Source organism: Leucopleurus acutus (genome assembly GCF_964270905.1).
Source record: "Leucopleurus acutus genome assembly, chromosome: 1".
Taxonomy (NCBI): domain Eukaryota; kingdom Metazoa; phylum Chordata; class Mammalia; order Artiodactyla; family Delphinidae; genus Leucopleurus; species Leucopleurus acutus.
The window spans coordinates 133,924,251-133,951,732 of NC_139142.1; the positions used below are offsets into that span (position 1 = coordinate 133,924,251).

The 27,482-nt window shown below is 39.2% G+C and overlaps 1 protein-coding gene across 1 annotated transcript; it reads right to left on the reverse strand.

Moving 5' to 3' along the window:
* Positions 1 to 1,479: 1,479 nt before the first annotated feature.
* Positions 1,480 to 20,402, reverse strand: MTFMT (mitochondrial methionyl-tRNA formyltransferase; the record flags this gene model as incomplete). Its single annotated transcript, XM_082840020.1, has 9 exons — positions 1,480 to 1,772; positions 2,944 to 3,026; positions 3,884 to 3,962; positions 10,179 to 10,270; positions 13,429 to 13,504; positions 14,635 to 14,737; positions 16,474 to 16,596; positions 18,062 to 18,271; positions 20,158 to 20,402. The coding sequence occupies 9 exons, from the start codon at positions 20,400 to 20,402 to the stop codon at positions 1,587 to 1,589; spliced, it is 1,197 nt and encodes a 398-aa protein (XP_082696146.1). The 3' UTR covers positions 1,480 to 1,586.
* Positions 20,403 to 27,482: the final 7,080 nt, after the last annotated feature.

Below are 27,482 nucleotides of genomic sequence, written 5' to 3' on the forward strand. Positions count from 1 at the left end.
CCAAAATGCAAATCTGTAGTCATGTCACTTCCTTGATTGTCTATTGCGCTACGAGAGAAAGGTCCAAATTCTCATGGTCTTCAAGCCCTCCATGATCTGGTCTTCCAGACTCATCTCCATCGTCCTACTCCATTTCTATCAATTCTTCCAGTTTCTTTAAAACACAGCTCTTTTTTCCTGTGTTTAACATGCCATTTGTTTCTCTTCCATGATCCACCGTTAGCGTTCTCCAAGCCATCTACATATACACTTACGTAAGTGTATAACTAGCTCATACGCGGAGGAGGGCATAGCAAATTTATGGTTTAAAGAATGATAATAAAAGGCAATCATGTTCCCAGTTTAAGAACCACGTTACCAACCCCCTACGGGATAGTGTTCTTGTATGCCTCTGGTCCTCTGCACATGCTAGAATCTTCTTCCAGGCCTTAGTCTGCATAATGAACTCATCATTTGGAACCTCAGATTCAGCCTTGCCTCCTCTGGGAAGCCTCTAATGACTCCCTTGAGGGTGACTTACTGCTTCCACTATACCTTCATTATGGCATTTATAACAGTATTATATTTGCTTATGCTTGCCTCCCCAGGAGATTGAACACACCAAATATTATTTAATCTCTGAATCTCCAGCAATCAGCATAAAGTCTGGGTACACTGCAAGTGTTCAATAAATAGGATGTTTACACAACCTGGTTTGCCTGGGAGAGTCCTGTTTATGCCTGTTGTCCAGAAATAATTAATATAACCTGCTTCTTTTTACTCATGAACATGTCCTAATTTAGATGACCAATTATCTGATCACGTTATCAATAAATGTTGTTGAATGGATGAATTAATGATTGCAGAAAGATTTTAACTGATAGAATCTAGGCAGGAAAAGCTGATTATGTAAAGATACTAAAAAATTCAACAGCTGGCCACTGCACCTCCTTCCTCCTCCAGAAGTGCCTGACTCTCCTGGAGACGGAGATGAGTTTGCACAGACCAGATGCTCAATAACCTTTACTGCACAAATACGTTGAAGAATGTTACTGTATTCCTACTTTAAGAAAATCTAGATGTAAAATCTGAATTTATTGGACAGATCAATGTGACACAGATTATTACACATTATGAATGTTTATGACTTGGTGAGAACTAGATGGTAGCTAAATTTAAAGAGCTGACTTTACTCCTTGTTGAAAATCCAAAATGCAGATTAAATACTACTGAAATGGTAACATAGTCAATGGGGACACATGATTTTTAAAATTTAATAGATGCACTTTTTAAAAGAACCTCTCTTCAGTATATACACATAACAGTTAGTTGTACTTGCTCTTAGGGAAAGATACAATCTCCATGAATCTGATATTATAAATAAAAATTTAATTTAAAGTTTCTTTTGTTATTGAAATAGAAAAAAGCTGTTTTTAACTACTGTTAAATGAAAAGTGGAAAGTGAGGTAATTTATCTTTTTGACAATAATCTTTCCTTCCAACAGTGTCATCTTCTCTGAAAGTCAAGGTAATTCCTTGTAAATAAGGCTTTTAACAAATTACAAGTATGTAGTAGGTACTTGTCCATCTTCTTCCTACTTGGTGCACTATTGCATAGCAACAATTTTTTTTTCCTGCTTCTTCTTCAGTGGAAGTCTGAGAGTCTGAAATCTGCACTGGCTTGGTTGAGCCAGGGAATTTTTTTGGTACCAGGGATGTAAATATCCATTGTAGAAATCAGTAGCTGTTAGTGTTTTCTTGAGCATCACTGATCGAACACCAATCCAGCCATCCTAAAGGGCAAAAGACAAATAGTGAATATGCGGTGCTGGCAAAACTGGTGGTAAATTTTAGTTTATAAAATTTTTATCATGAAAAAAATAAACCAACAAATCTTTACTAAATGCCAGGCTACAAATAGCACTAAGTAACATATATGATTCTTTGACTCTAAAAGTTTATTACCGAGGAGTGATAACAAATGTATAGACCTACTTAAATCTATTTAAACATAGACAGGGAAGAATAAAAAGGTACGTTGTATTTGTGTGGTGCTTGACAGTTTTCAGAGTATGTCCATGTATCTTATTGTTACTGGTTGTCAAAATACAAGCACTCTAAAAAGTAGGCAGATCCAATATTATCCCCAGAGAAAACTGATTTTACAAGAGAAAACTGATGCCCAGAGAGTGTGAGTGATTTGTCCAAGGTGACATAACTGGTGGGACTCAAACTCACATGTTGAGACAACCCACTTCTTCTATGAGAGCAAACTATGGATTTGCAGTATAGATGTATACAGACCCAGACGTATGCACCCAGTGCTATTCCAGAATATGTTGAAGAGAGGTTGCTGTAGGCATTCTGTATCTACAGTCTTGTGTAGGTCAGATCAATCTATCACACATTTTAAATACTCTTTCTTGAGCATGGAACATTGCACATAAATACCACATGAAGGAAAATACTCAGGAAATGGAAGGAACATGGAACACTTCTCAGGATAATGCCATTGTCTTAAAAATGATAATGGTTTCAAAGTCATTTTAAATAGTTAAGAAATCTCCTCTCTAGCCACATTAAACAGTAGAAGCAAGTAGGATACAGGCACTGTTGTAGTTCAGTGAGATACTTTGACATTACTATTTTTTTGTGATAGTCCTATTAACAAGATGACTTGTTAATTAAATTGGATTACTGAGAATATACAAGTTTCTTTTGAGAAAGAACTAAAGTTACTGAATCTTCTTTCATGGTCTGAGTAATAATAACGCCTTGGTAAAACTTAATCTCTTGAAAAAAATTATACTAGAGATTCTACTATTTCTTAAGAAAATTAAACTGTCCATTGGCTCAATCTGATGGGCAGGCAGTTGAGTGAAGTCTCAGCTCAAAATGACAAATGATACCAACTATAAACTCAGTAAAACAAGTGTGATAACGTGAAACTAAAGGAAAATGTACCTTGCAACAAACCAGCAGTATTTGTGACTGTCTGTGGTATATTACTGATCCTGGAATAACAGCCTGTCCTGTTAATTTTGGATCTAAAGACAGGGGAGGGGAAAAGAGGGATATGAGAGAGAGAATAAATAATTATGCAACTTCACGATGCTTCTTAAAAATCAAAAAACATTCTGCAAGACAGTACTAATATCGGAGGGTACACATCTGCTGATGCCCTGACTTTGTAATCTAAAACTTACGATAGAGCTGTGGTGCTCTGTGTGTATCTTGAACCCAAAGGGAAGCTTTCCACACACACAAGAAGCTATGAGTCCTTTACCCAGTGTCCCAGAGATCAACCTAAAATGTTGAATCTAGAAGTTTTGACCATTTGTGGGAAATAACTAGCTACCAGTGGAGAGACATACAGGAGACTTAGGATCTAAGCTGGCCCTTCCATCCATGACTAAACAAGTCCCAATTCCCAGATTTCTGGGGAACTCTCTGCCTTTGTGGCTCACATTCCTTCAGTCCACCAGGATGGGAGGGCACTGATGGGCCTCTGAATGGACCAGGGTCATGAAATGCTACACCCTGGCCTAAGATTCTCACTGGGGTGCCCAGAGATTTTCATTATGATATTCACCAGAATGAAATCAACCTAGGAACTCTGCATTCCCTGAAAACCTTAATATAGGGAATCACAGAGCTTAAAATGGGATAGTAACACTGATCTGCCTACTTCTCAGGTTCTTATGATGATCAGAAGAGAAAATACACGTGAATGGACACTGTAAAGAATAAGACTATAAATGAATGTAAAGTATTACCATTATTGAACTGAAACAAGCTAAAAGAATCCTTATTTTTAGTAAATGGGACTTATGGTAAAACAGACACATTTTCAAATAGACTATACTGAAAACATTTTCCATGTCAGCTATTCAAAAATAAGTACCAGTGAGGACTGAACTATTAACTTCTACCACGTCCAGGAGTTTAATGGTACTATTCATCCAGAGTGTCTGCAACGGAATCTGCAAACAAAATGAAAGAAGGATGATAAATAAATACACTCAACCCTGAAAGCCTTTTCAACTACTATTTTGTGTTAATCCGGTCTGACTTCTCTCCCAATTACAGAGGAATTGGGAACTCAGTCTCTAAATCTTACAGAATAGAACATAACATGACCCTCTACATCAGTCTCCAGGATTCATTAGATCTTAAAATTAAACACTATTTTAAAATCAATGTTTATATCTTCATTAATACTTCTAGTTAAAAATCATGCTCATTTTAAAAAATGCAAGCATTACAACTATATTAAAAAAAAATTAGAATGTGAAAGTATTCTGTACTCCCATCCCCAGAGGTAACCACTGCTAATAGTTCAATGTGTATATCCTTGTATTTTTCCTACAAATATAATTATCACAAAAATCTAGAACATACTGTTTGACAAGGAACTTTTTTTACTTAACCATAAACTGTGGACAAATTTTCATCAGTACACACTTAACTATTTCACTCTTTAATCTGCTGCACAGTATTCCATTTTATAAAATGCACCATAATTTATGCAACAAATGCCTTTATGATGGATATTTCATAACACATTACAAAATTATGAAAAATTTTAAATGTGATAACAAATAGCCTGGTAGATATATCTTTGAGGACTTTTATATTTCTGGAGAATAGTTGTTTTTTAAGTGGACCACCAGGGTTAAAGAGTATCAACATTTTATTGTTAAACTGCCTTGATAAGAGAAGAAAAATGACAGTCTATTGCTGTTTATTATTAGTGAGGCTGAGGAGCAGTCCATAGCTACCTGCACATTTTATTTATTTCTTAGGCCTATTTACGCCCTTTGCCCATTAAAAAAAAAACAACAAAAACAACAACAACAAAATCTGAGTTATTCATCTCTTTCTTATTAATTTGTGAAAGGCTTTTATGTTTTTAGGAAATTAGCCCTTTATTTCTCAGATGTATTATGAATATTTTTCTAGTTTGTTGACTTTAAATATTGGGTAATTTTTTTCCATGCATAATTTTTTAATTTTATGGAGTAATATTTATCACTCTTTTCTCTCATGACTTCATTGGTTCATGTCATGCTTAAAAAGGCCTATCCACGTTTATCAAATTAAAATTATTCAACCGTTCTTTTTCCCAGTTCTTTGTGGTTTCATTTTTTGAAAACACTTAAATCCTTGATCCATCTAGATTTTATTTTGATTTGAAAAGGTGAGACTTGAGGGTTCCCCCTTTTAAAGGCTGACCAGCTGTCCCAACACTATTTATTGAATAATCCATCTCACCCTTCCCCTCAGTGTGAAATGCTACCTTTATTACATTTTGATTTAAATAGGCTAACAGAAATTAACACACACCAGGAAATAAGTTCTCTCAAATTTCTGAAGTAAAGAAACAGATTTTCAGACTGCAGTTCACTCCTCTATTTCATAGACGAGGATAGTGAGGCCCAGAGAAATGCAGCTGTTTTCCCAAGGTGACACAGCTAGTTAGCGGCAGAGCCAAGGATCAGAATCTATGCTTTCTCATTCTCAGCTCAGTGCTCTTTTGATGGCATTCTCTAAAGAGGACATTTTACTTTCAGAACAGTTAGGTTATTTCAAAGATGTGAACGATTAATCAGAGAATTAAAGAAATCAGAATTAAGTAAATTTGAAGAAAAGTATTCACCACCTTATATATGTCATACTTTGGTAAAATATGCTCTTCTATAATTTGCTTGTTTTTCTTTCATCTGCTTCTAATAAAAGTTATGAAATGACTTTCATGTGTGCAACTTTTTTCTTTCAAAGAACTCAAAATACTTCTGAAACATAATTACTGTTTGAAAAATGTTTATATTTACTGAGAACTATAAATATGATAGGTATAGAATCAGAATATCCCCTTCTTGTTCTTGAGGTAAAGCTCATCTTCACCTTATCATCAGAGCACTGAAGAAAGGAAAGTGATGGTAAGAAAACAGTCATTTCTGTGCCCACTGTCATTACTGTCAAAATCATATGTTGGCGTGGATTTAAATTCACAGTTTATCTCCTTTGATCTTGACAGTTGTGGACCAGGTCATTAACCCCATTTTAGAGATAGAAAAGCGGAAGCTCAGAGAAGATAAGGATCTTGCTCTTGGTTAATACATGCCAACTCTAGGAATCAAATTTCACCTTCTGGCTCCAAGATAGGAACTCCTTCTGTTGTAGCACAAGAATTTCTCAGTGGAGAGGAAAGGTGAATTGCAGAAGATAAGAATTATTATGCAGTGTTTAACCTTTTGGGGAACTGTCAAACTGTTTTCTAAAGCAGCTGCCCCATTTTACATTTCTACCAACAATGCATGAGGGTTCCAAATTTCTCCATATCCCTGTCAACACTTGTTATTGTCTGTTTTTTAAAATTACAGTAATCCTAGAGTGTGAAGTGGTATCTCAGTATAGTTTTGATTTGCATTTCCTTAATGACTGAAATTATCTTTCCATATGCGTAGTGGCCATTTATATATTTTCTCAGGATAAATGTCTATGTAGATCCTTTGCTGATTTTCTAATCATGTTATTTATCTTTTTGCCATAAAAGTTCTTTATATACTCTGGATACTAGACCCTCATCAGATATATGATTTGCAAATATCTTCTTTTATTATGTAGGTTGTCTTTTCATTTTCTTGTTAGTGTTCTTTGAAGCCCAACGGTTTTAAATTTTGAAGTCCAATATCTCTATTTTTAGTTCGTTGCTTATGCTTCAGGCATTATATCTAAGAACCACTGCCTACTTCAAGGTCATGAAGATATGCCCCTATATCTTCTTCCAAGAGTTTTCATAGTTTCAGCTCTTACATTTAGGTTTCTGATCCATTTAGAGTTCATTTTTATATGTGGTATGAGGTAGGGATCCAAATCCATTTCTTCTGATTGTGGATATCCAGTTGTCCAAGCACCATGTGGTAAAAAGATTCTTCTTTCCCCATCAAATTGCTTTGGCACCCTTATCAAAAATCAAGTGACCATAAATGTATGGGTTTATTTCTGGACTCTGAATTCTATCCCATCAAGCTTTGTGTCTTTGTCAGTATCACACTGCCTTGATTACAGGAACCATGCGTCCTGATTTCATAGGAACTTTGAAATTGGAACTTCGCTCTTCTTTTTCAAGATTTTCTGTCTATTCTGGGCCTCTTGGGATTCCATATGAATTTTAGGATAAGCCTGTCAATTTCTGCAAAGAAGTCAACTAGGAATTTTATAGGAATGGTGTTCAGTCTGTAGATCAATTTGGGGAATAGTGCCATCTTAACAATATTAAGTCTTCTAATCCATAAACACAGAGGCCCTTCCATTTACTTAGGTCTTCTTTACTGTTTATTAGCCCTATTAGTTTTGGGGGGTGGAATTATTTATAATTTTCTATATATAAGATTACACCATCTGCAAATATAGTTTTACATTGTTCCTTTTTTCTTGCCTAATCACCCCGGCTATAACCTCCAGTACAATGTTGAATAGAAGTGGTGAGAGTGGACATCTTGGTCTTGTTCCTGATCTTAGAGGGAACACTTTCAATCTTTCGCCATCAAATATGATGTTAAGATTTGGATTTTTTTGTAGATATTCTTCATCAGGTTGAGGAAGTTCCCATCTATTCTTAGTTTGTTGAACATTTTTATCATGAAAAGGTACTGGATTTTTCAAATGCTGTTTCTGCACCTACTGAGATAATTATGTGGCTTTTGTCCTTTATTCTATTAATATGGTATATTACGTGGATTGATTTTTGTATGTTGAACCAGCCTTACATTCCTGGGCTACATCCCACTTGGTCATAGTGTATAATCCTTCTCTACATGTTGTTTGATTCACTTTGCTAATTCTGTTAAGGATTTTTGCCTCTATATTAATAAGGGCTATTGATCTGTAGTTTTCTTTTCTTGTAAAATCTTTATCTGGTTTAGCTTACTTGACTTTTGTACTAGCTGCTCCCTCTGCCTGGAATGGTCTTTTCCTGACCTTGGCATGACTTGCTCCTTATTGTCTTTCAGACCTCAGCTTAAATGTCAGTTCAAAGTGGCCGTCCCCATTTAGATATCCAGTCTAAAATAGCCACCAGTTAATCTATCACGTTATTTTAATTTTCATCAAAGAGCTTATCACACCATCTGATATTTTTCTTATTTATTTATTTGTTTCCGTCTTCTCACATCACTTCTAATACCTAGAACAATGCCTGACATATAATAGGCTTTCAATAAATATTTTGTTTAATGAATGAATAAGAGCAGATATCATTTAATGAGTACCCACTCAGATACTGTACTAGATGCTTTATATACATTATATCATTCTAATTTTCAAATGAACTAACTAAAGCTCAGAGACTAAATAACCCTCTCAAGTCTACAAAGCTAGGAAGTAGCAGAGAGAAGATGGAACCCTGCTCCATCTGGCTCTAAAGTCAATGTTCCTTGCCCTATGCCGTTCTCTTACAGTGGGGAAAGTACAGGGTTTGACGTCAGGCAGATCTGGTTCAAAACCTGACTCTCACTAACTAGCAGTGTGACCTTGAGCAACATTCAACAGCCATTCACTGAGTATCTTCTTTAAGCCTCAATTTCATCAACTTAAAATGGGATAATACCCATAACAGGAGGCTGTAATCCTCACCGAAGAACCTGGCATGCTACAGATATTCAATGGCAGTTCTCCATTTTAACCTACAGAGGAGGTCCATTAAAAACCCCACACTTGGTAGACTCAGAGTTCCAACAACATAATTTGCTATCAAAATGAAGGGAAAAAAAACCCAATAAATTTGTCAAAGAACTGAGAATTTAATTCAGATATTTTAACAAGTTATTACAACTAGATTTTATAAGCCATATGTAAAAATCAAGGATTTAAGAATTCAGTTGTAAAAAATGGGCCAAAGGCAGAAGGACATACTAGTAAAAGCATTGGACTAGGAGTTAGAAGATTTAGGTTCATTATTCAGAGACTGGGCACCCGAAGTTAGTCACTTCATTTTCATTCTCCTCATCTATGAAACAGGATAATAAAATTTGGCTATGGGAGATGGCAAAATATCTAGTTTAAAGTACTTTGTGAATTCTAAGGCCCCTATGAAAACCTGAAGTTTAAAGAATATTTAAAAAATGAATGTCATATATTCAAAAGAATTGAAACAGGGACTCAAACAGATATGTGTACACCCAAGTTCATGAAGCATTATTCACATTAGCTAAAAGGTAGAAACAACCCAAATGTCCATCGATAGACAAATGCATAAACAAAATGTGCTATATACATACAATGGAATATTATTCAGACTAAAAAAGGAATGACATTCTGATACGTGGTACAACATGAATGAAACTTGAAAACATTATGCTAGGTGAGATAAGCCAGACACAGAAGGATAAATATTGTATGATTCCACTTATATGAGGTACCTATAAAAGGCAGATTCATAGAGACAGGAAGTAGAATAGTGATTACCAGGGACTGTGGGGCAGGGGGAATGAGGAGTTGTTATTTAATGGATATAGAGTTTCAGTTTGAGATGATGAAAAAGTTCTGGAAATGGATACTGGTGATGGTTGCATAACAATGTAAATGTACTTAATGCCACTGAAGTATACACTTAAAACTGGTTTAAATGGTAAATTTTATGTTATATATATTTTATCCCAATAAAAAAATAGTTTCTTTTTTTAACATCTTTATTGGAGTATAATTGCTTTACAGTGTTGTGTTAGTTTCTGCTGCATAACAAAATGAATCAGCTATATGCATACGTATATCCCCATATCACCTCCCTCTTGCATCTCCCTCCCACCCTCCTTATCCCACCCCTCCTAGTGGTTGCAAAGCACAGAGCAGATCTCCCTGTGCCATGAAGTTGCTGCCCACTAGCTATCTATTTTACATTTGGTGTTGTATATATGTCAACGCTACTCTCTCACTTCGTCCCAGCTTACCCGTCCCCCTCCCCTTGTCCTCAAGTCCATTCTCTATTGTGTCTTTATTCCTGTCCTGCCCCTAGGTTCAAAAGAATCAAAAAATAGTTATTTAAAAATAAATGAACTTCAGGATCCTTTGGTTTTGTTTATGAGATTTATTCCTAAATTAAAATATTTCAAAAGTAAATTACACACACACACACACACACACACACACACTCACACACACAATTAGGTAAAACTGCAATTTGACTTCCAACTTACTATATTTCCAATGGCACGATGAAGTCTGAATATTTGCTCTGAAGTTTGTTCCTCCCATTTTATACAGCTGGTAGCAGCAGAAATCTTAGGGGCTATAAGATAAAGCCAATAGCAAGAATGAATATCAGATCAGTGACCATAAATTGGTAATTACTGATACTGAATGACAGATACAAGAGAATTCACTATATTATTTTCTCAACTTTTGTATGTTTTAAATTTTCCGTAATATAAGATATACACATACATACATAGTAAATAAAAGTACTAGAAGAAAACATGGGTAAATTTCTTTATAACCTAGGAATAGAAAAAGTTCTTCTATGACTCAAAATCCAGAAGCAATTAAAGAATGATAAATGTGACTACAAGAAATTAAACTTTTGTAAGACAAAAAGAAATGTCATAAATCAAGCCAAAAAACAAATGACAAACAAGTTATTTGCAACTTATATCACAGTACTTTATATCTGCTTATATATATTCCATGAGATATATCTATAATAAATATAAATATTTATATGTAATTACTATATATATATATGTGTTATATATATTTATATTACATTTAGGAGTACTTTGTATCTATTATATAGGTTTATTTATATCTATTACACAAAGTACTCCTAAAAACTGAGACAAAAAAGACCAAAAACCAGATAGAAAAATGGGCAAAAGATATAACAGACCCTTCTCAGAAAAAAAGAAATGCAAATAGTCCTTAAACATATGAAAAGCTCTTCAGGGCTTTCCTGGTGGCGCAGTGGTTGAGAGTCCGCCTGCTGATGCAGGGGACACGGGTTCGAGCCCTGGTCCGGGAAGATCCCACATGCCACGGAGTGGCTGGGCCCGTGAGCCATGGCTGCTGAGCCTGTGCGTCCGGAGTCTGTGCTCCTCAACGGGAGAGGCCACAACAGTGAGAGGCCCGCGTGCCACAAAAAAAAAAAATAATAATAATAATTAGTTGTAAAGAGGAAAATGCAACCCTGAAAATTAAAAACAAACTGAAACAAAGGAACTTAACTATATATCAAACTAGATAACAAAACCACATGGAAAAAATAATTATCTCCAGTAAGTTTTGAACACAGTACTCTGACTATATACCCTTCGTAGAATATATTTTAAAAAACTGCAGGAAAAAGAAAAACTGCAGAAAAATCTTAACTCTCACTTAGTAGTTACACTTTCTGCAGTGATATTGGTGTTGTAATCTTGAAATTATTTTATGCACAGCAAATAAAAAACAGGTCAGCATTGATTTAAAAAAGATTTTCTGTGTAAGAGAAAACACCAGAAAAACCCTGTACTTTAAAATTTGAATCAGAAACAATATGAGCTCAAATATATTTTTTTAAAGGTTTTACTGAATTTGTTACAATACTGTTTCTGTTTTATATTTTGTGTTTTTGGCCCTGAGGCATGTGGGATCCCCCAACCAGGGATTGAACCTGCACCCCCTGCATTGGAACGTGAAGTCTTAACCACTAGACAGCCAGGGAAGTCCCTGAACTCAAACATTTTTTAAAAATATAATGCCTACCCTTCTCCACTAACATTTCATTTTGGAACACATCATTGTATTAGACGGTTTCTAAATACTATCCCCCAACTAAAATAAACAAGGGAGAGGTGGCTGATTCCAACATGGGACAGAGAATTTACAAGGTAAGCCTGGGACATTTTGCGATAGAAACAAGGAAGCGCTCAAAAACTAGCTGGGGGTGGAGGGATATCAAAAGGATTCAGGAGCCAACTTTAAGAGGCTACCTCTAGCTAAATTTGGGACAACTTGAGCAGCACAAAGCATTATGAATGTAATTAACTATAAAACACAGTAAATAAAAATCCACAAGTCAAATGACTAAAAAAACTCACTCGCCACCATAATTGAAGGTGACTATGGCACCAACTCCCTATTTTAAAAATTGATAATTAGAGAAAGAATTAAGCATTTATTCTGCCATTTTAGGATGAATTAAAATTCATCCGCAATTAATAAGGAAAAGCTCTTCTTTACAGAACAATGCCAACTATTAAATACAAAAGGAATTGGAAAATCACCATTTTGATTTTCATTGAAATAATTCATTCAGGGAAGGAGCATCAATCCATGCTAAAATTGTTATGTGAAAGGCTAGTGGGGAACCGGATATTTGCATGGTGCCAAAGTATTACTGCAGGGATTACCTGCCATTTGCAAACGGAGAAACACATCTTTAAACTGGAAAGATCTGGTGGTCACCACCTCCACCAAGTGATCAAATTTAGCTTCACTAGCCTTGATGCAACCTGGTATTATGGCTTACTGATATGACTCCCTAAGACTGTAGGGGACGGAGGTGGGGGCTTCTCCGAGTAGATCCTTTAAACAGTTTTAACTTTTGAGTCATGTAAATGTCTTACATAGTCAAGAAAAAAAATTACATCATAAATAAAAATAAAAAGCAACCCTTAAGGTTAAAAAACAAACTGAAACAAATATCACTGGAACGCAATATCATCTATGAAATACTCTTTCCACAAACTTTAAGCCCGAATCTCATCAAGCCTTTAGAACTTCCGATTTACAGGAACTTTAAGGGCTAGAAAAACACATTAAACAACACTGGAAGGAAAGAGACAATTGGCCTGGTCTCTTCCAAAAGTTAATGATGTGGAGGGAAAAAAATAGTGGAGGAATTACTCTAATGAGACTAAAGAGACATACGACTAATTATAATTGGATCCTAGTTTGAAAAAATATACAGCTATAAAATATGTTTTTAGAGTGTCAGGAAAATTTAAATATGGACTGGCTATTCGATGCTATTAGGGAACTGTTCATTTTTCCTAGGAGATGCGTGTTGAAATATTTAGGGATGAAAGGTCATGATGCATACTTCCAAATGTATAGCAAAAATTAAAATATATATGCTACATAAACACATATATAAAGAAAATATGGCCAAACATTAATAATTGTTGACTCTGGGTTAAACAGGTATTCATTCTCTTTCAACTTACCTTTGTGTTTGGTACTTTTCAATATAAAGAATAGAGAAAATTGTTCTAATCTTTCATAGGCTAAATGTGAAGAGGGAGAGAGACCCCTTACCAATCATTCTCTGGAATAGGACATGCAAGTGGACATTCAATCTTTAGTCAAAATTAAGGGAAACTTGCAAGTGAGGAAGCCACAGTGTTCAGATGCCATCACAACAAACAAAACCTTAGGAAACATGTAAGAGTCTCTGCCGTCTGCACTTACCATGTGTCACCCCCTCGGCTGGCTGCTGCCTTCCATTGTTCAAACTTTCAGGCAAAGTTTTCAAAACTGAAATAAGCTTAAAAAAAAAGAGAGTATATTCAGGATGAAAAGAACGAAAGCAGAAATACATTACAATTCAGTACCATGAAACTACAGCTTTAAGAGCTGTGTGGCAGGGTAAAGCAGTAAATTGGCTTAAGCTGTGAGGATCCATCTACTTGGTGGAGTTTCAGTGGAGACGTTGCTGTCTGTAGAGTACAGGTCATTGATTTCCTTCCAGAGAATGCTGAGCCTCGACTGGCTATCAGAACAGCCGGTGCTCGGCCATCCACACTCTCACTCTCACTCTGAAGGAAGGCAGTGGGGACTTCGTACTCTGGAGTCACGTAGTTCTGGGTTCAAATCCCAGTTCTACCACCTGCTAGCTGTGTCATTGTGGAAAAGTTATTTTACTTGTCTGTGGCCTTCAATGGCATTATCTATAAAACAGGTGAAAGCAATAGCTACCTCAAAGGTTTCTTGAGAAGGTAAAAAAAAAATAAGTCTATGAAAGTATCTAAAACAGTCTTGGCACACAAGCCAGTGCTCAATAAACGACAGACACTATAATAACAGCATTTCCGAGGTGAGTGCCTAGAATGGGAAGCATCATCTATACAGCGGGGGGTGGGGTGGAGGGGGGTTCCTCTACAAAAAATTTAGTTCAGATGAAAATCATTAATTGGGTCATTAAGCCTTTATTCACACCCTATTGTATGCAGACTCAAAAAAAAGTCTCAGAGTTCATTCACAGCTAGGGGATCAGCAGAATTCCAATGGTACAGATGCAAATGACTGGAACACAGGCACTGAAGTGGGAGGAAAACAGAGACTTACTTAGGAAATGATGTTAGTTCAGTTCAACAGAGGTGAATGGTACGTCTATGAGACTAAGGAGAGTGAAAATGGGAAGAACAGTCTAAAAGCCTCACCATGAAATGTAACAGACCATATAAAATCACATATTTCATTCAAAAGCTTTGATTAAGTACATACTCTGTGTAAATTCTCAAAGACTAACATAAGATCACAAAAGCCATGCTAATTTTTAGGAAGCCAGGGATAGAAACCACTTTTTAAAGAGAAGCTTAGAATCACACATCATAAAATTGTTCTTTTCATCATAACCACTTAGGAAACAAGCAGGGGGATATTGGAAAACTGTACCATGTTGGCACCCAGTCTTGACAGCACTGCTTCCAAATCCTTTGTGGTGCTCTTGGGTGGTACAGGAACCGTTTCCTGTTTGAGAATTGGGCCTACATCAAACCTACCAAAAAATCAAAAGCAAATAATAACATGATTACTGACTATTTCTTAAGATCAATATGTTTGTCTACATGAATGTTTATATACCACAAGGATAGTTATTTTGTTTGTTCAGGTGGGTTTTGTTTTGTTTTGTTTTTTTAGGCCACACAGTGCGGCTTATGGGATCTTAGTTCCCTGACCAGGGATCGAACCCGGGCCCGCTGCAGTGGAAGTGCAGAGTCCTAACCACTGGAAGGCCAGGAAATTCCCCCACAAGGATAGTTTAACCGTGGCCATGAATGTGACTATTAGCCATTGGCAAGGGAGAAATGTAAGTTTGAAAGAAGGGAGAGCAACATTAGCATGTTACTAATATCACTTTAGTCTATCAACTAGATAGTTTAAGCGCATTAACTTTTCACCATTCTCTGCATTTTCATCTGCTTTATTCTCAAGTACCATTTTCTGGTCATTTATGGAGTCAATACTTGAGCTTAACAAAATTAAATTCTAATACAGTCATTTTACTAAGCTATTAAAATTTTAAAAATTAAAATCCATAAAATTAAAAAAAAAGAAAGAAGGGAGAGCAAAATCTGGCCTATATTTAGATTTTAGGTTTATTATTTCACAAAGGAAAAAGGTTGCATATCAGGGATTTAATTGCAACTACAAATAATTCTATCATTAGTAGTAAATAGTACAAAAAAAATCTCTAATTATATAATGAAAGTACAGAGCAAAGAATATGTTTTCCAAGGAAGTACAACTAGGAATTTACAATCATTCCTTCCTGTATTTCCTTTCTCAAAGGACAAGAGTTTTGCCTGAATTATAATCAATAGTGATTATAAGTAGGTGCAAGGGTATTTGCATTCCCATAAGTCTTATATTCAATATTTTATATCAAGCTCTGCAAATATTGGCCATCAGCTTTTATTAGAAATATATTTTGTTTTAAATACTTAACTTTGTGTTCTGTTAACTCTATTTTTAACCTATGAGCTTTAATAAAATGCTTATTATGAAAAGTTACAAACATTCCAAAAACAGAATGAACAGCCTAAGGAATCGTCATATACACATCTCCCAGACTTGAGAATTACCAAAGTTTCACCACTCTTGTTTCATCTGCCCCTCCCCTCTTTTTTTTTTTTGAAGTAAGTTAACGCAAATCCCAGATATTGACTTGGTCTTGTGAACTTGTGAATTTTTCTTCTCTATGGGGACGTTAGGTGATAATAGGCAGAGGCATAATACACTCCTAAAACAATTTAAAATAATTGTTTCTTAGATTGTAGGTATAATTTTAAAAAACATTTAAGACAATTATATAACACATTGGTATACAACGTATTCTTCAGGTTCCAAAATATTTTTGACCATAGAAACCAAAGCCAGCAGAACAGAGATTCATAACTAATATACAAAAATCCATCTCTCATCTACACAACATCGTTTATAGAAATCCAGTTGTTAATAATTTATTTCAATTAACAAGTTTAAAGAGACACTGTGTAAATGCCAAAACACATGTGGTTTATGTTAGAAACCAGGAAGAAACCCAGGAGTTAGAGAAATTAGTACTATACACTCTAATTTATTACTAATTTCTAACTCCTGATTAGAAATTAGGAGTTAGAAATTAGTAATAAATTAGAGTGATTAGTACCCACTCATCCACCTCCACTTCCCCCCAGGCAGACTGACATCAACATTCAACATCACAGAAAGTCTCAAGAAAATATGCTCTACCTTTTAGGTCTAATTTGCATAATCGTTACTCCAGCAACTGTGTCTCCGTGCAAGACCGTATGGATTATAGGGGCTGGACCACGCCACCTCGGGAGGCAACTGGGATGGACATTCAAGATGCCACTGAGTTACAAAAGGCAGGAAATTAGTATGCAAGTGGGCTTTTTACCATTTAATTTACTGCTACCTAAACTAATATGCACTTTTCATCATTAAACTTGCCCAGAAATGTTGAAAAACAGTTAAATCTAGTCTCATACCAACTGAAGCAGGAGTCAGAGCTAAGTTCAACTTTCTTACCATAAGAGACCAATGAAACTCAATTTAAAAAAGAGCAGGAACAACTATTCATTGTTCTGAAGATGTTCCAGCTTCGCAATTCGAGACATAGCTCGCAATGTCTGGGAGTTTTTAAAGACAAAAAATGTGTTTTTTACTGTATGAGAAAAACCACTCAAATCCAATCGTGCATCTCATGGATGATGTGAATTATACGTATAGCTTAGTTACATAATTACCCTCACTTCACTTAGTTTGTATATAGAGTTCCTAAGACAAGCTTCTTAAATCCCCATCTAATGATTTATTCACCTTTGCTGTTTATCCCTATACACCTTTTACCCATTAGTGAGCAATTTTAATAATTTACTCATCTGTCATTAGTTTAATGTCTCCATCAGCATGAGTATACACTTGACAGTGCCTATGTGTATACATATATTCTAAATTCCACTGTTCAGCCCAGTCTCATTCCTCCAACAAACACAATCCATGTTCTGGCACTAAGTGCTGGGGATATAAGCAACAGTGAACCACACAGAAAAAAAAAAAATTCTGCCCTCACAGGCCAATATAAGGACCTGACTTGTATTCTGAGCAAGATGGAAAACCACCAGAGAATTTTGAGCAGAGTGACATGATCTGACTTATGTTTTAAAAGGATCACTTTGGTGTTGGGTGGTAAAAGACTGAGAGGGCCAAAGACAAAAGTGGAGACCACTTAGGAGGCTACTGCAGTATGACAGCCAAGAGTGGTGGCAGAGGAAGTGATGAGAATCAGACATTCTAGAGAGATTTCAAAGGCACAGCCAATAGGATTTCCTGATAGATTGGATGCGTGGTGTGAGATAAGGAATTAAGAATAATGCCAAGGCTTTGGGTCCGAGCAACTTAAAGGCTGGAGTTACCATGTACTGAGATGAAGATTTTGGGAAGGAGCAGGTTTTGGGGTGAAAGTTCAGGAATGTTGTTTTGGACATCTTACATGTAAGGTGCCTATCAGACACCCAAGCAGAGCTGCGGAGGAGGCAGTGGGTATCAGGGGCCTCGAGTTCAGGGAGAGAGAACTGGAGGGACACATCTGGGAGTTATTAGCATACACAGGGAATTTAAATGAGGGTGGGTGAGAGCCCATAGATAGTGATAAAGAGTATCACACATTTTAACAATTCATGCCACTAATAAAACCTTTTAAGAGAAAATACTAAAGAAAGCAGAATTAAGTTCAAGTTAATGCACTTTATAGATACCAGATCCATATATAAAGACCGAGGTCTCTACACTGTTTTTCCTTACAAATAAAACTTACTAGGGAAATTTAAGAATAAGAGCCTCACTCAAAAGCCGGCCAAATGAAGCTACCACTCCAACATCATATTCTCCAGATCCCACATCCGGCCACTCATACACTGGAAGCTGAGATTGGACAGCATATTGCTTCACCGGCAGTCTTTTTGGTGATGGGGAGGGAACTGTGACCACCTCCAAGTTTTCAATTAACTCTTCCCCTTTGTTTTCCCTAAATTGGAAAGATTAGAAGAAAATGTGACAGTGTTAAGACAATGTCGGAAAGCTAAACTACTTCACACATTTCTAAGGCATTTTTATGATTAAATTAACAAAGCATTTAAGGGTAAATGATTAAAACTAGTGCAACTGAGAGACTAAAGTTTTATTTTTATTTAATTTTAATTGTTTTAAATTTAAAGAGCCACAAGTGGCTACTGGCTACTGTTTGGACTGTTATGGTTGTAGAAATTTCCTGTGCATGCAGAAACATATACAGTACAGACATTTTACACAATTGTAATATTATATATACTGTCCTGCATTTTGTTTTTTTCTCTTAACACTATGTATGCTATTATGTGAGTCTTTTTAAAAAATGGGTTAAATATACATTTGTTTGTATATGCATCAAACATTTCTAGAACAGGAAACTGAAAACAGTGGCTATCTTTGAAGAGAACTGGGGACTGGGAGAAAGAGATGGAAGGAACTGACTTTCCATTTTATATCTTTTGAATTTTTTACTATAACCACGTTATTCAAACAATACTTAAAAAAATATATATGTACATATATATGTGTGTATATATATATATATATACACACACACACACACACACACACACACCATGGGCATCATTCCATGACATTATATGTAGCACTACCTCATTTTTTTAACCTGCTGCAAAGTATTCCAGTGCCTGGAGCTGTTTATTTATTTATTTAGCAGGTACTGCATCATGCAGGTACATCATCATAAATGTTGAGGATTTATGAGAAAAGGAATAGACAGGAGGGCCCAAAAGAAAAAGTGCAGAAGTACTGGAGCTGCCAAGTGAAGCATCAGCAGAAGCGTCAGGATACATGCAGTGAGAGATGCAGGAGGCCATACACGGAAAGTAGCATGTAGAGAGTGTATTACGGAGGTGTGCAAAGGGAACATGTGTGAAGGAAGTGTTTCAGGGTGTGTTACAGAGGGGAGTGTGTGAAGGGGGAAATACAAGGGGATTCATGAATGAGTCAACATCAGGGTCTGCTGGGAAGTATTTGTAGAGAAGACTTGATGGAGGGAGATGACAGAAATGAGTGTGAGGGTGCATCAGGAAAAAACGGAGTGGGGAAATAAAAAATGGAGGCTGGGGAAAGGAGACAGAGCAGGATATATGGGCATAGCCACCACATACCATGGACTTTCAGGACAGGCTGGATCTCAATTATTTTTGTCCAGGAAACACAATTTGTTAAATTTTAGAAATACTAAATGTATACCTAAGAGTTCTGATTTATAAATTTATTCATAGGAAAACAGTTCGTTTTTGTACTATGTCTTCATTTCAGTCTCAGAAAACTGGATCCGGTTGTATACAGGGAGGCGATGGGGAGCGAAGGCGTGAGGCAAGCCTGTGCAGAGGGATGGATGCCTGTGCCTGGGAAGAAGCCCAAAGGATTAGATGATACAAATCAGGTGAGTAGGAGGAAGTGGAAACGGGAGGTCTTTGAAGTCAGAGCCCGTTTTAGTACCAACCTGCTCAGCTGATGACCCTGGGCAATCTCTTAACCTCTCTGGGCTACGGTTTACATGCTAAACGGGCAGGGAGGTGGTGGGACTGGACGGAGATGATGCAGGTAAAGCAACGAGCGCGGCCTTGGCACCGCGGGGCGCCCGGTGGCGCTCAGAGCGCGGAAAGAGTCGGGCGTGTAGACCGGACGGGACCAGGCGGGCGCCCAAGGGCTGACCGAGCACCTTCCGGGAGCCCGGAGACGCCGAGATCTGGGCCCACACCCCTCCGGCGCAGCTGCTTTCCCCGACTAGGAGTCCAAACCCTCGAGGCCGGCCGCAGTGGCTCCACAGCCGCGTCCTCGACCCCCGGGCCTCCCAATCCCTGGCCCCGGTACCTGGCGGCCTGCAGCGCCCGCAGCGTTTCGCGTGCGAACTGGTCAGTGCCGAAAAAGAGCACCCGCCAAGGCGGCTTCTCGCGGACTCGAGCGCCCCGGCCGTCCTCCCCGCCAGAGGATCCGCTCAGGCCGAGCAGGGTTCGCCACTGAGGGCTCGGCCTCCTGCCCGCGCCGCCGCCGCCGCCGCCGCCGCTGACGCCGCCGCCTGGCAGGGGCCCCCAGCAGCAGCGTACCAGAACCCTCATTGCCTCCGCGGGCGGCCGACCCTGCGCACGCGCGTTGTGGTGGGCGGAGCAGGAGCTAGGCAGGAGGGGCGGGGCCGGGGAGGAAACCCGATGGGCGAGGTCTTTCAGCGACTGGGGCGGGGCTTGCCTGATGGCAGGCGCGGCAGATGAAGGAATTTGCCGGTTCAAGTGTCCCCGTGACTTTTGTTGCATTTGTTTGCACGATTTAGCCAATCTCCCCAAACAACTCTTTTGGAACAAATCATATGAGTTTTCAGACGACGAAATCTCATTTATTTATTTATTTCTGTATCATTTTCTCAGCCATTATAACTAATATTTACTAGAAGCCATGCTTTGGCTTAGCATTTTATATATCTGTTAGTTTAGTTAATCCTCATATCAACTATACCAGGTAGATATTATTACAACCATTTTACTGAAGAGGATCTGAGGCTCCGTGAAATTAAGGTAATTACCTATGTAGGATCCTCACAGCTAGCCCCATGTAGCTCCAAATTCTGTGATCCTAACCATTTGGCCTTCATAGCAATCCTATGTACTAGGGAAGTCAATGTCCTCTTTTTGCCCCTGAGGAAACGAAGGCTTAATTCTTGTTCGTAGTCACTCTGGTGAATCAAAGGCCTGCTCTTGCCCGTACCACGTGGGTTCCCTCCCACACCGAGGGATATCATAGAAGAGACTCTTAAGGAAAATGGGCAGGGGAAGCTGTCCTCAGAAAACCTCTAAAGATCTTTAGTGCTTAGATTCTGTATTCCTGAGGCCTATGCAGTGGCCTTCTCCTTGAGGATGGTCACACATCCTGGCTGTTGAGTGGAGACCAGATTCTCTTCTAGTTTTACTGCCCTCCCTACCTCTCTTCCTCTCTAAATGCTATCCATTCTTCAATGCCAAGGTCAGACATCCTTCCTGAAGACTTGAGCTCTTGCTTGCATGGACTTAATGTCTTTCTCTATGTGCCCTTTTAATGCTCTGTGGGGACCTCTGCTTCTCACACAATTTGGAATTACTGAGGGAGTTGTCTAATGTATGCATAGACATTGACAAATTCACCTGTGTGTTGAATAGAAAAGAGAGAGGCAAAGAGGAAGGGAGGGAGTGTATTTCCAGTGATTCTGTTCATCTGATCATATATGAGATGAGGAGCTAACTGAGATCCCAACCTTCTATTCCTACAATCAAGTTCTCTTCTAGTATCCTCTCTTAGGGTAAGTGAAATATGATTCTAATATTTTAAAAATGGTCTTTTCCCATACAACATGATCTATAAATACAACCCAAATACTCATTTAGGTTTTCGCCTTAGACTCTGGCTGCTGTCTAAAGAGTGACTCTTCGTATTTGTCTTTATGTAATTTCTCTCCTTGAGTTAGCCTGAATTATGCTACAATTTATTTTTGGCAGCCCAAATTCTCCACGGGTAGCCCCGCCCCACAGAGCTGCCTTGAGCCACTCACAGCGCCCTCTGCCGAGCACATACCGACGGCTCAGTCTGAAGGGCCAACGCCAATCTGTTTTCTTTCCTCCATAGAGTTGGCTCCTACCGCCGACATCTAATTTTCTAGTGGGTGGTCTTTTGATTTTTAGTAAACTTATTTTTTAAAAACTGAACATGATTTTATGGTAACGGCTTAAGTTTTCCCAGGATGCTAAAATGGAAATCTTTCTGAAACTCTTGGTGGCAAATTGGGTTTGTATTGGGGGTGGGGGAGTCCATTTCCAAGCCCAGACAAATCCTCGTCTGGAGCTACTATAAAGCACACAGAGAAAATGAGGACGTTAGCTCCTAACGGCAAGGAGTTTTAGGTAAGAAGTTAAGACACCCAGAAAGCACATCCAAGAGGACTGGGCTATAATAGAACCCAGATAATGCTAATTTGGCTGGTGCTCCAGTTTCCAGAAATTTCTCTCCCCTGATGAATGGAGTATGTGTGCATTTGAATCAGTGAAATTACTCCAGTTTCTGAGTCTGGGTGACAAGAGGTTGACAGAGAGGAAGAACTGCTTGGTGGTAACCATGATGACTTTCAGCTTTGCTTTGAAACTGAAGTGATGAGACAAGCAAGTGGAGATGTTTGGTAGAAATCTAGAATGTGAGACTGGCTTCCATGACTAGGGCGGGTGAGAGAGCTGATCCTGGAGTGTGAGGAAGCAGGAAACATCCCCTCTCCCTATTCCCCATCATCCTACCCTAAATCTATGTGTGTATGATTTCTGAGGAGTCGGGAGACCTGCCACAGAGAGAGAGAGAGAGAGAGAGAGAGAGAGAGAGAGAGTGTGTGTGTGTGTGTGTGTGTGTGTGTAATTAGCCCGTTGGTGTTGAGAGTCAAAAAGGGGAGCAGCCGGAACCCTGGGAAAGATGAAGCAGGCGCATGAGAGGAAAATGGTCAGAAGGACTTCCCCCATGGTCCAGTGTTTAAGACTTGCGCTTCCACTGCGGGGGGGCAAGTGTTCAATGCCTGGTCGGGGAAGTGCCACATGCCGCGCGGTGAGGCCAAAAAAGGGGGGGCGGGGATTCTGGTTGGTATGTGGATGCTTGAGTCCACAGAATTCCTGCATGTGCCCTGGGAGGCAACGCCACATGTGACCAGGGAGAGAGTTGCCATACACAGGCATCGCGCCAATGTCAGCGGCAGGAACTGAACGGAGGGACGCAGGCCAGTGATGCCTTCTGGGATGCGGCCCCTTAGTGCGAAGTTCCATATACGGCCATCTACTGCCTGTGGTTGCATCAGAAGCCCACAAGGGGGCGCTGCGCACTAATTTCCCATCACAGCGTGGTGGACAATTACACACGCTTCAGAGCTTCTGACTCCCGTTTGTCTGTCTGACTGTCTGTGTTGTTAGGGCCCTTTGTGGTCTCAGTAGATATCACTTCCCAATTTGTCCAGCTGCTCTGTAAAGCAGCAAGGCCACCCGCCAGGGAAGGACCGGGACATGCTGGCCCCCCCCATCTCTTAACACCCGCCTCAGCTCTTACAGATAATACACAAATGTTAAAGAGGCAGTTCTATGCAACAGACTCTCTCCCACCAGGGTGGCCTGGGATGCCTTTCCGTCCCAGGGAAGAGCTTAAGAGGCAGTGTGGGCCCACAGGACTGGGTGTCCTTGAGGAGAGAGCCTGGAGAGGTTACATGACGGCTGAAGGATGCCAGAGACCCAGGAAGGGAAGCCAGATGTGGTATTATAGGAATGAGAAGCAGTCTAGGGATAAGAGAAAGGGTTAAGAAAGTTTCTTTTTGCTGCCCATAGTCAACCTAGTAAAGCAAGAGAAATATCAAAATAGGCTTAAAGAGATCAAATCATAAAACCTTTGGTTGTTTCTCAGCCCCTTCCCCCCAAGCAAAAGAGCTGTGCTATATTAAAAAGGGAGAGTACAATTTCTTTTTATAAACTACCTTTGCCTATCCACAAGGAAATTGACAAGATAGTGAAGCCTCTCACATTTAATGGAGCTCATAATTTGACTAGTCTAGAGGCTGGTTATCACTTACATAAATTTAGAACAAGGGTTTCAAGAACTCTTGGGAAAATAAAAGGAGGAAGAAAGAAACAAGTGTCCAAAAAGAACAATACATTTTAGTTAATAGAAGGTGTCTGGGAATTCCCTAGTGGTGCAGTGGCTAAGAATCCGCCTGCCAGTGCAGGGGACACGGGTTCGAGCCCTGGTCCGGGAAGATCCCACCTGCCGCGGAGCAACTAAGCCCGTGCGCCACAACTACGGAGACCACGCACCACAACTACTGAAGCCCGTGTGCCTAGAGCCCATGCTCTGCAACAAGAGAAGCCACTGCAATGAGAAGCCCGCTCACCACAACGAAAAGTAGCCCTCACTCGCAGCAACTAGAGAAAGCCCGCGCACAGCAACAAAGACCCAACCAGCCAAAAATGAATAAATTAATTAATTAAAAAAAAAAGGTGTCTGGTTACTAAGACAACATAGGAAATGAAAGATATCCAAATAGATATTAGACTAGCCCTGAGAAATCTTTCTATATAAGACTTAAAAAAATAAATTTGTTTATTTTTTATTTATTTATTTTTGGCTGCATTGGGCCTTCGTTACTGTGCGGGCTTTCTCTAGTTGCTGTGCACGGGCTTCTCATTGCAGTGGCTTCTCTTGTTGTGGAGCACGGGCCAAGGCGCGAGGGCTTCAGTAGTTGTGGCACACGGGCTTAGTAGTTGTGGCTCGAGGGCTCTAGAGCGCAGGCTCAGTAGTTGTGGCGCACAGGCTTAGCTGCTCCGTGGCATGTGGGATCTTCCCCGACCAGGGCTCGAACCCGTGTCCCTTGCACTGCAGATTCTTAACCACTGTGACACCAGGGAAGCCTTTCATTGCTTTTTATAGCTGATTAATATTCCATTGCTTATTCAATTCATCAGTCGAGGGACATTGGGTTGTTTCTACTTGTTAATTATTATGAATAATACTGCTATGAACATCCATGTGCAAGGTTTTGTGTGGACATATGTTTTCAATTTTCTTGGGTATAGACCTAGGAGTGGAATTGCCGGGTCAAATGGTAACTTCACATTCTTCTTTTAGAAGAACTGTCAAGGTGTTTTCCAAAGTGGCTGCACCACTTTATATTCCCACCAGCAGTGTATGACAGCGTGCCAGCAATCTTTCCTGATACTTCAGGGAATTAACTCATGAGTTCTGGCCTTTTGGTGTGAATTGACTTTGCCTGGCAGGCTGTACCAGAGCACTTAAATCCCAGAATTTCTGGAACTCCTTTATCTAGAAGCAGATAAATTTTTAAATATGGACAGCTGACCCAATATTTGCCTACAGAGAATTCATCATGTAGGACTGAATGAAACCAGTGACAGAATGTAGATTGTGTTGTCTTGGAATGTTTTTGGTACTTTTCTACTGTTCTATATTCTGCTAGGCATATGATTGATTAAGGGCCTTTTTATTGCATCTCTAACCTTCAGTTTAGCAGGCTTTAACTCTTCAAACTGAAAGAAACTCTCTCTCTCTTAACACGCGTAGTTAAAGGAACTATTACCCTAAATCTCCTTGATTATTAGCTTTGTGAATCCTCCCTTTAGCTGGTATTTTATTTCAGATGATCCCTCAAGATTCATGAAAGAAATAATATTGTGTACTTCAGATCATCCAGTTTTTCGAAGCCAGGGACTAAATGCCTCAGAATACCTGCCCACATTGTCATACCCTATTAGAGTCCAGGAGGTATAAAATGTCCTTCTCTGTAGCACTATCCATAATGGAGGTCAGGAAGGCCCCTGCTTTCCAGGGAGGTTATTGGCATAAGTTCAATAAGAATTGGTTCTCCTTCCCACCAAAGTATGATTGGAAAATCCAAATGAGTAACCAAGTCCAGCCAGGAGGGTCATATTTAGAGATGAATTTCTTTTTATGAGTTTTAAACCTTCCCACGGATGGGAAACAAGGACTGCATTTTATATATGGAAATGATGCTGTAAAACCCTTCAAGGAAATGGCTTATGGAGTCACAACCTTACAGGTAGTAAAGGCTGACACTTCTAGACAGGCCAGAAACATTCACAAACTTCAGGGAGCTGGAGAAGAGATGTGGAAACTGATGACCAAACCTGGTGAGGTGAATTAGATTGTGCTTGATTTCTGTCCTCAGAGCAAACACACTGACAAGTTCAGTAGAAAGCACTTCTGGTGGAAGAAATGGAAACTCAACCCTACGGCTTTGTAACATTTACAGGCAAAAGTTAACTTTCTGCTTCTAACCTTATAGGTCTAATTTTGTTCACCATTCAGCAAAGAGGCTTTGTGCATTTATAGATGCCACTCGTTGCACCCCTGAATTAAAACATGACACACAGAATAACACTTACATGATTCAGGCTCATAAACTGCATGAGATAGTTACCACCAGACTGAAATACCATACAATATTTGTTTAGAAATTCCTCCCAACCCTCCTACACTGTTGGTGGGAATGTAAGTTGGTGCATCCACTATGGAAAACAGTACGGAGGTTCCTCAAAAACCTAAAAATACAGTTGCCATATGATCCAGCAATCCTACTCCTGGCATATATTTGGATAAAACTATAATTCAAAAAGATACATGCAGGGCTTCCCTGGTGGCGCAGTGGTTAAGAATCCGCCTGCCATTGCAGGGGACATGGGTTCAAGCCCTGGTCCGGGAAGATCCCACATGCCGCGGAGCAACTAAGCCCGTGAGCCACAACTACTGAGCCTGCGCTCTAGGGCCCACGAGCCACAACTACTGAGCCCACGCACCACATCTACTGAAGCCCATGCACTCTAGAGCCTGTGCTCTGCAACAAGAGAAGCCACCGCAATGAGAAGCCCGCGCACCACAACGAAGAGTAACCCCCGCTCACTGCAACTAGAGAAAGCCTGTGCACAGCAACAAAGACTGAACACAGCCAAAAATAATAAATAAGTAAAAATAAATAAATTTATTTTTAAAAAAAGATACATGCACCCCTATATTCATAGCAGCTCTATTCACAATATTCAAGACGTGGAAGCAACCTAAGTGTCCATCAACAGATGAATGGATGAGGAAGATGTGGGGACTTCCCTGGTGGTGCAGTCATTAAAAATCCGCCTGCCGATGCAGGGGACACAGGTTCAATCTCTGGTCCGGGAAGATCCCACATGCTGCAGAGCAACTAAGCTCATGCACCACAACTACTGAGCCTGTGCTCTAGAGCCTGAAAACCACAACTACTGAGCCCCCGTGCCACAACTACTGAAGTCCGTGCACCTAGAGCCCATGCTCCGCAACAAGAGAAGCCATCGCAATGAGAAGTCCGCGCACCGCAATAAAGAGTAGCCCCCGCTCGCCACAACTAGAGAAAGCCTGCATGCAGCAGCGAAGACCCAACACAGCCAAAAAAATAAATTAAATAAATTTTTTTAAAAAAGGGAAGATGTGGTATAAATATACAATGGAACACTACTCAGCCATGAAAAAGAACCAAATAACGCTATTTGCAGCAATATGGATGGACCTACAGATTATCATACTAAGTAAAGTAAGTCAGAAAGACAAATACCATGATATCACTTATATGCGGAATCTAAAATATGACACAAATG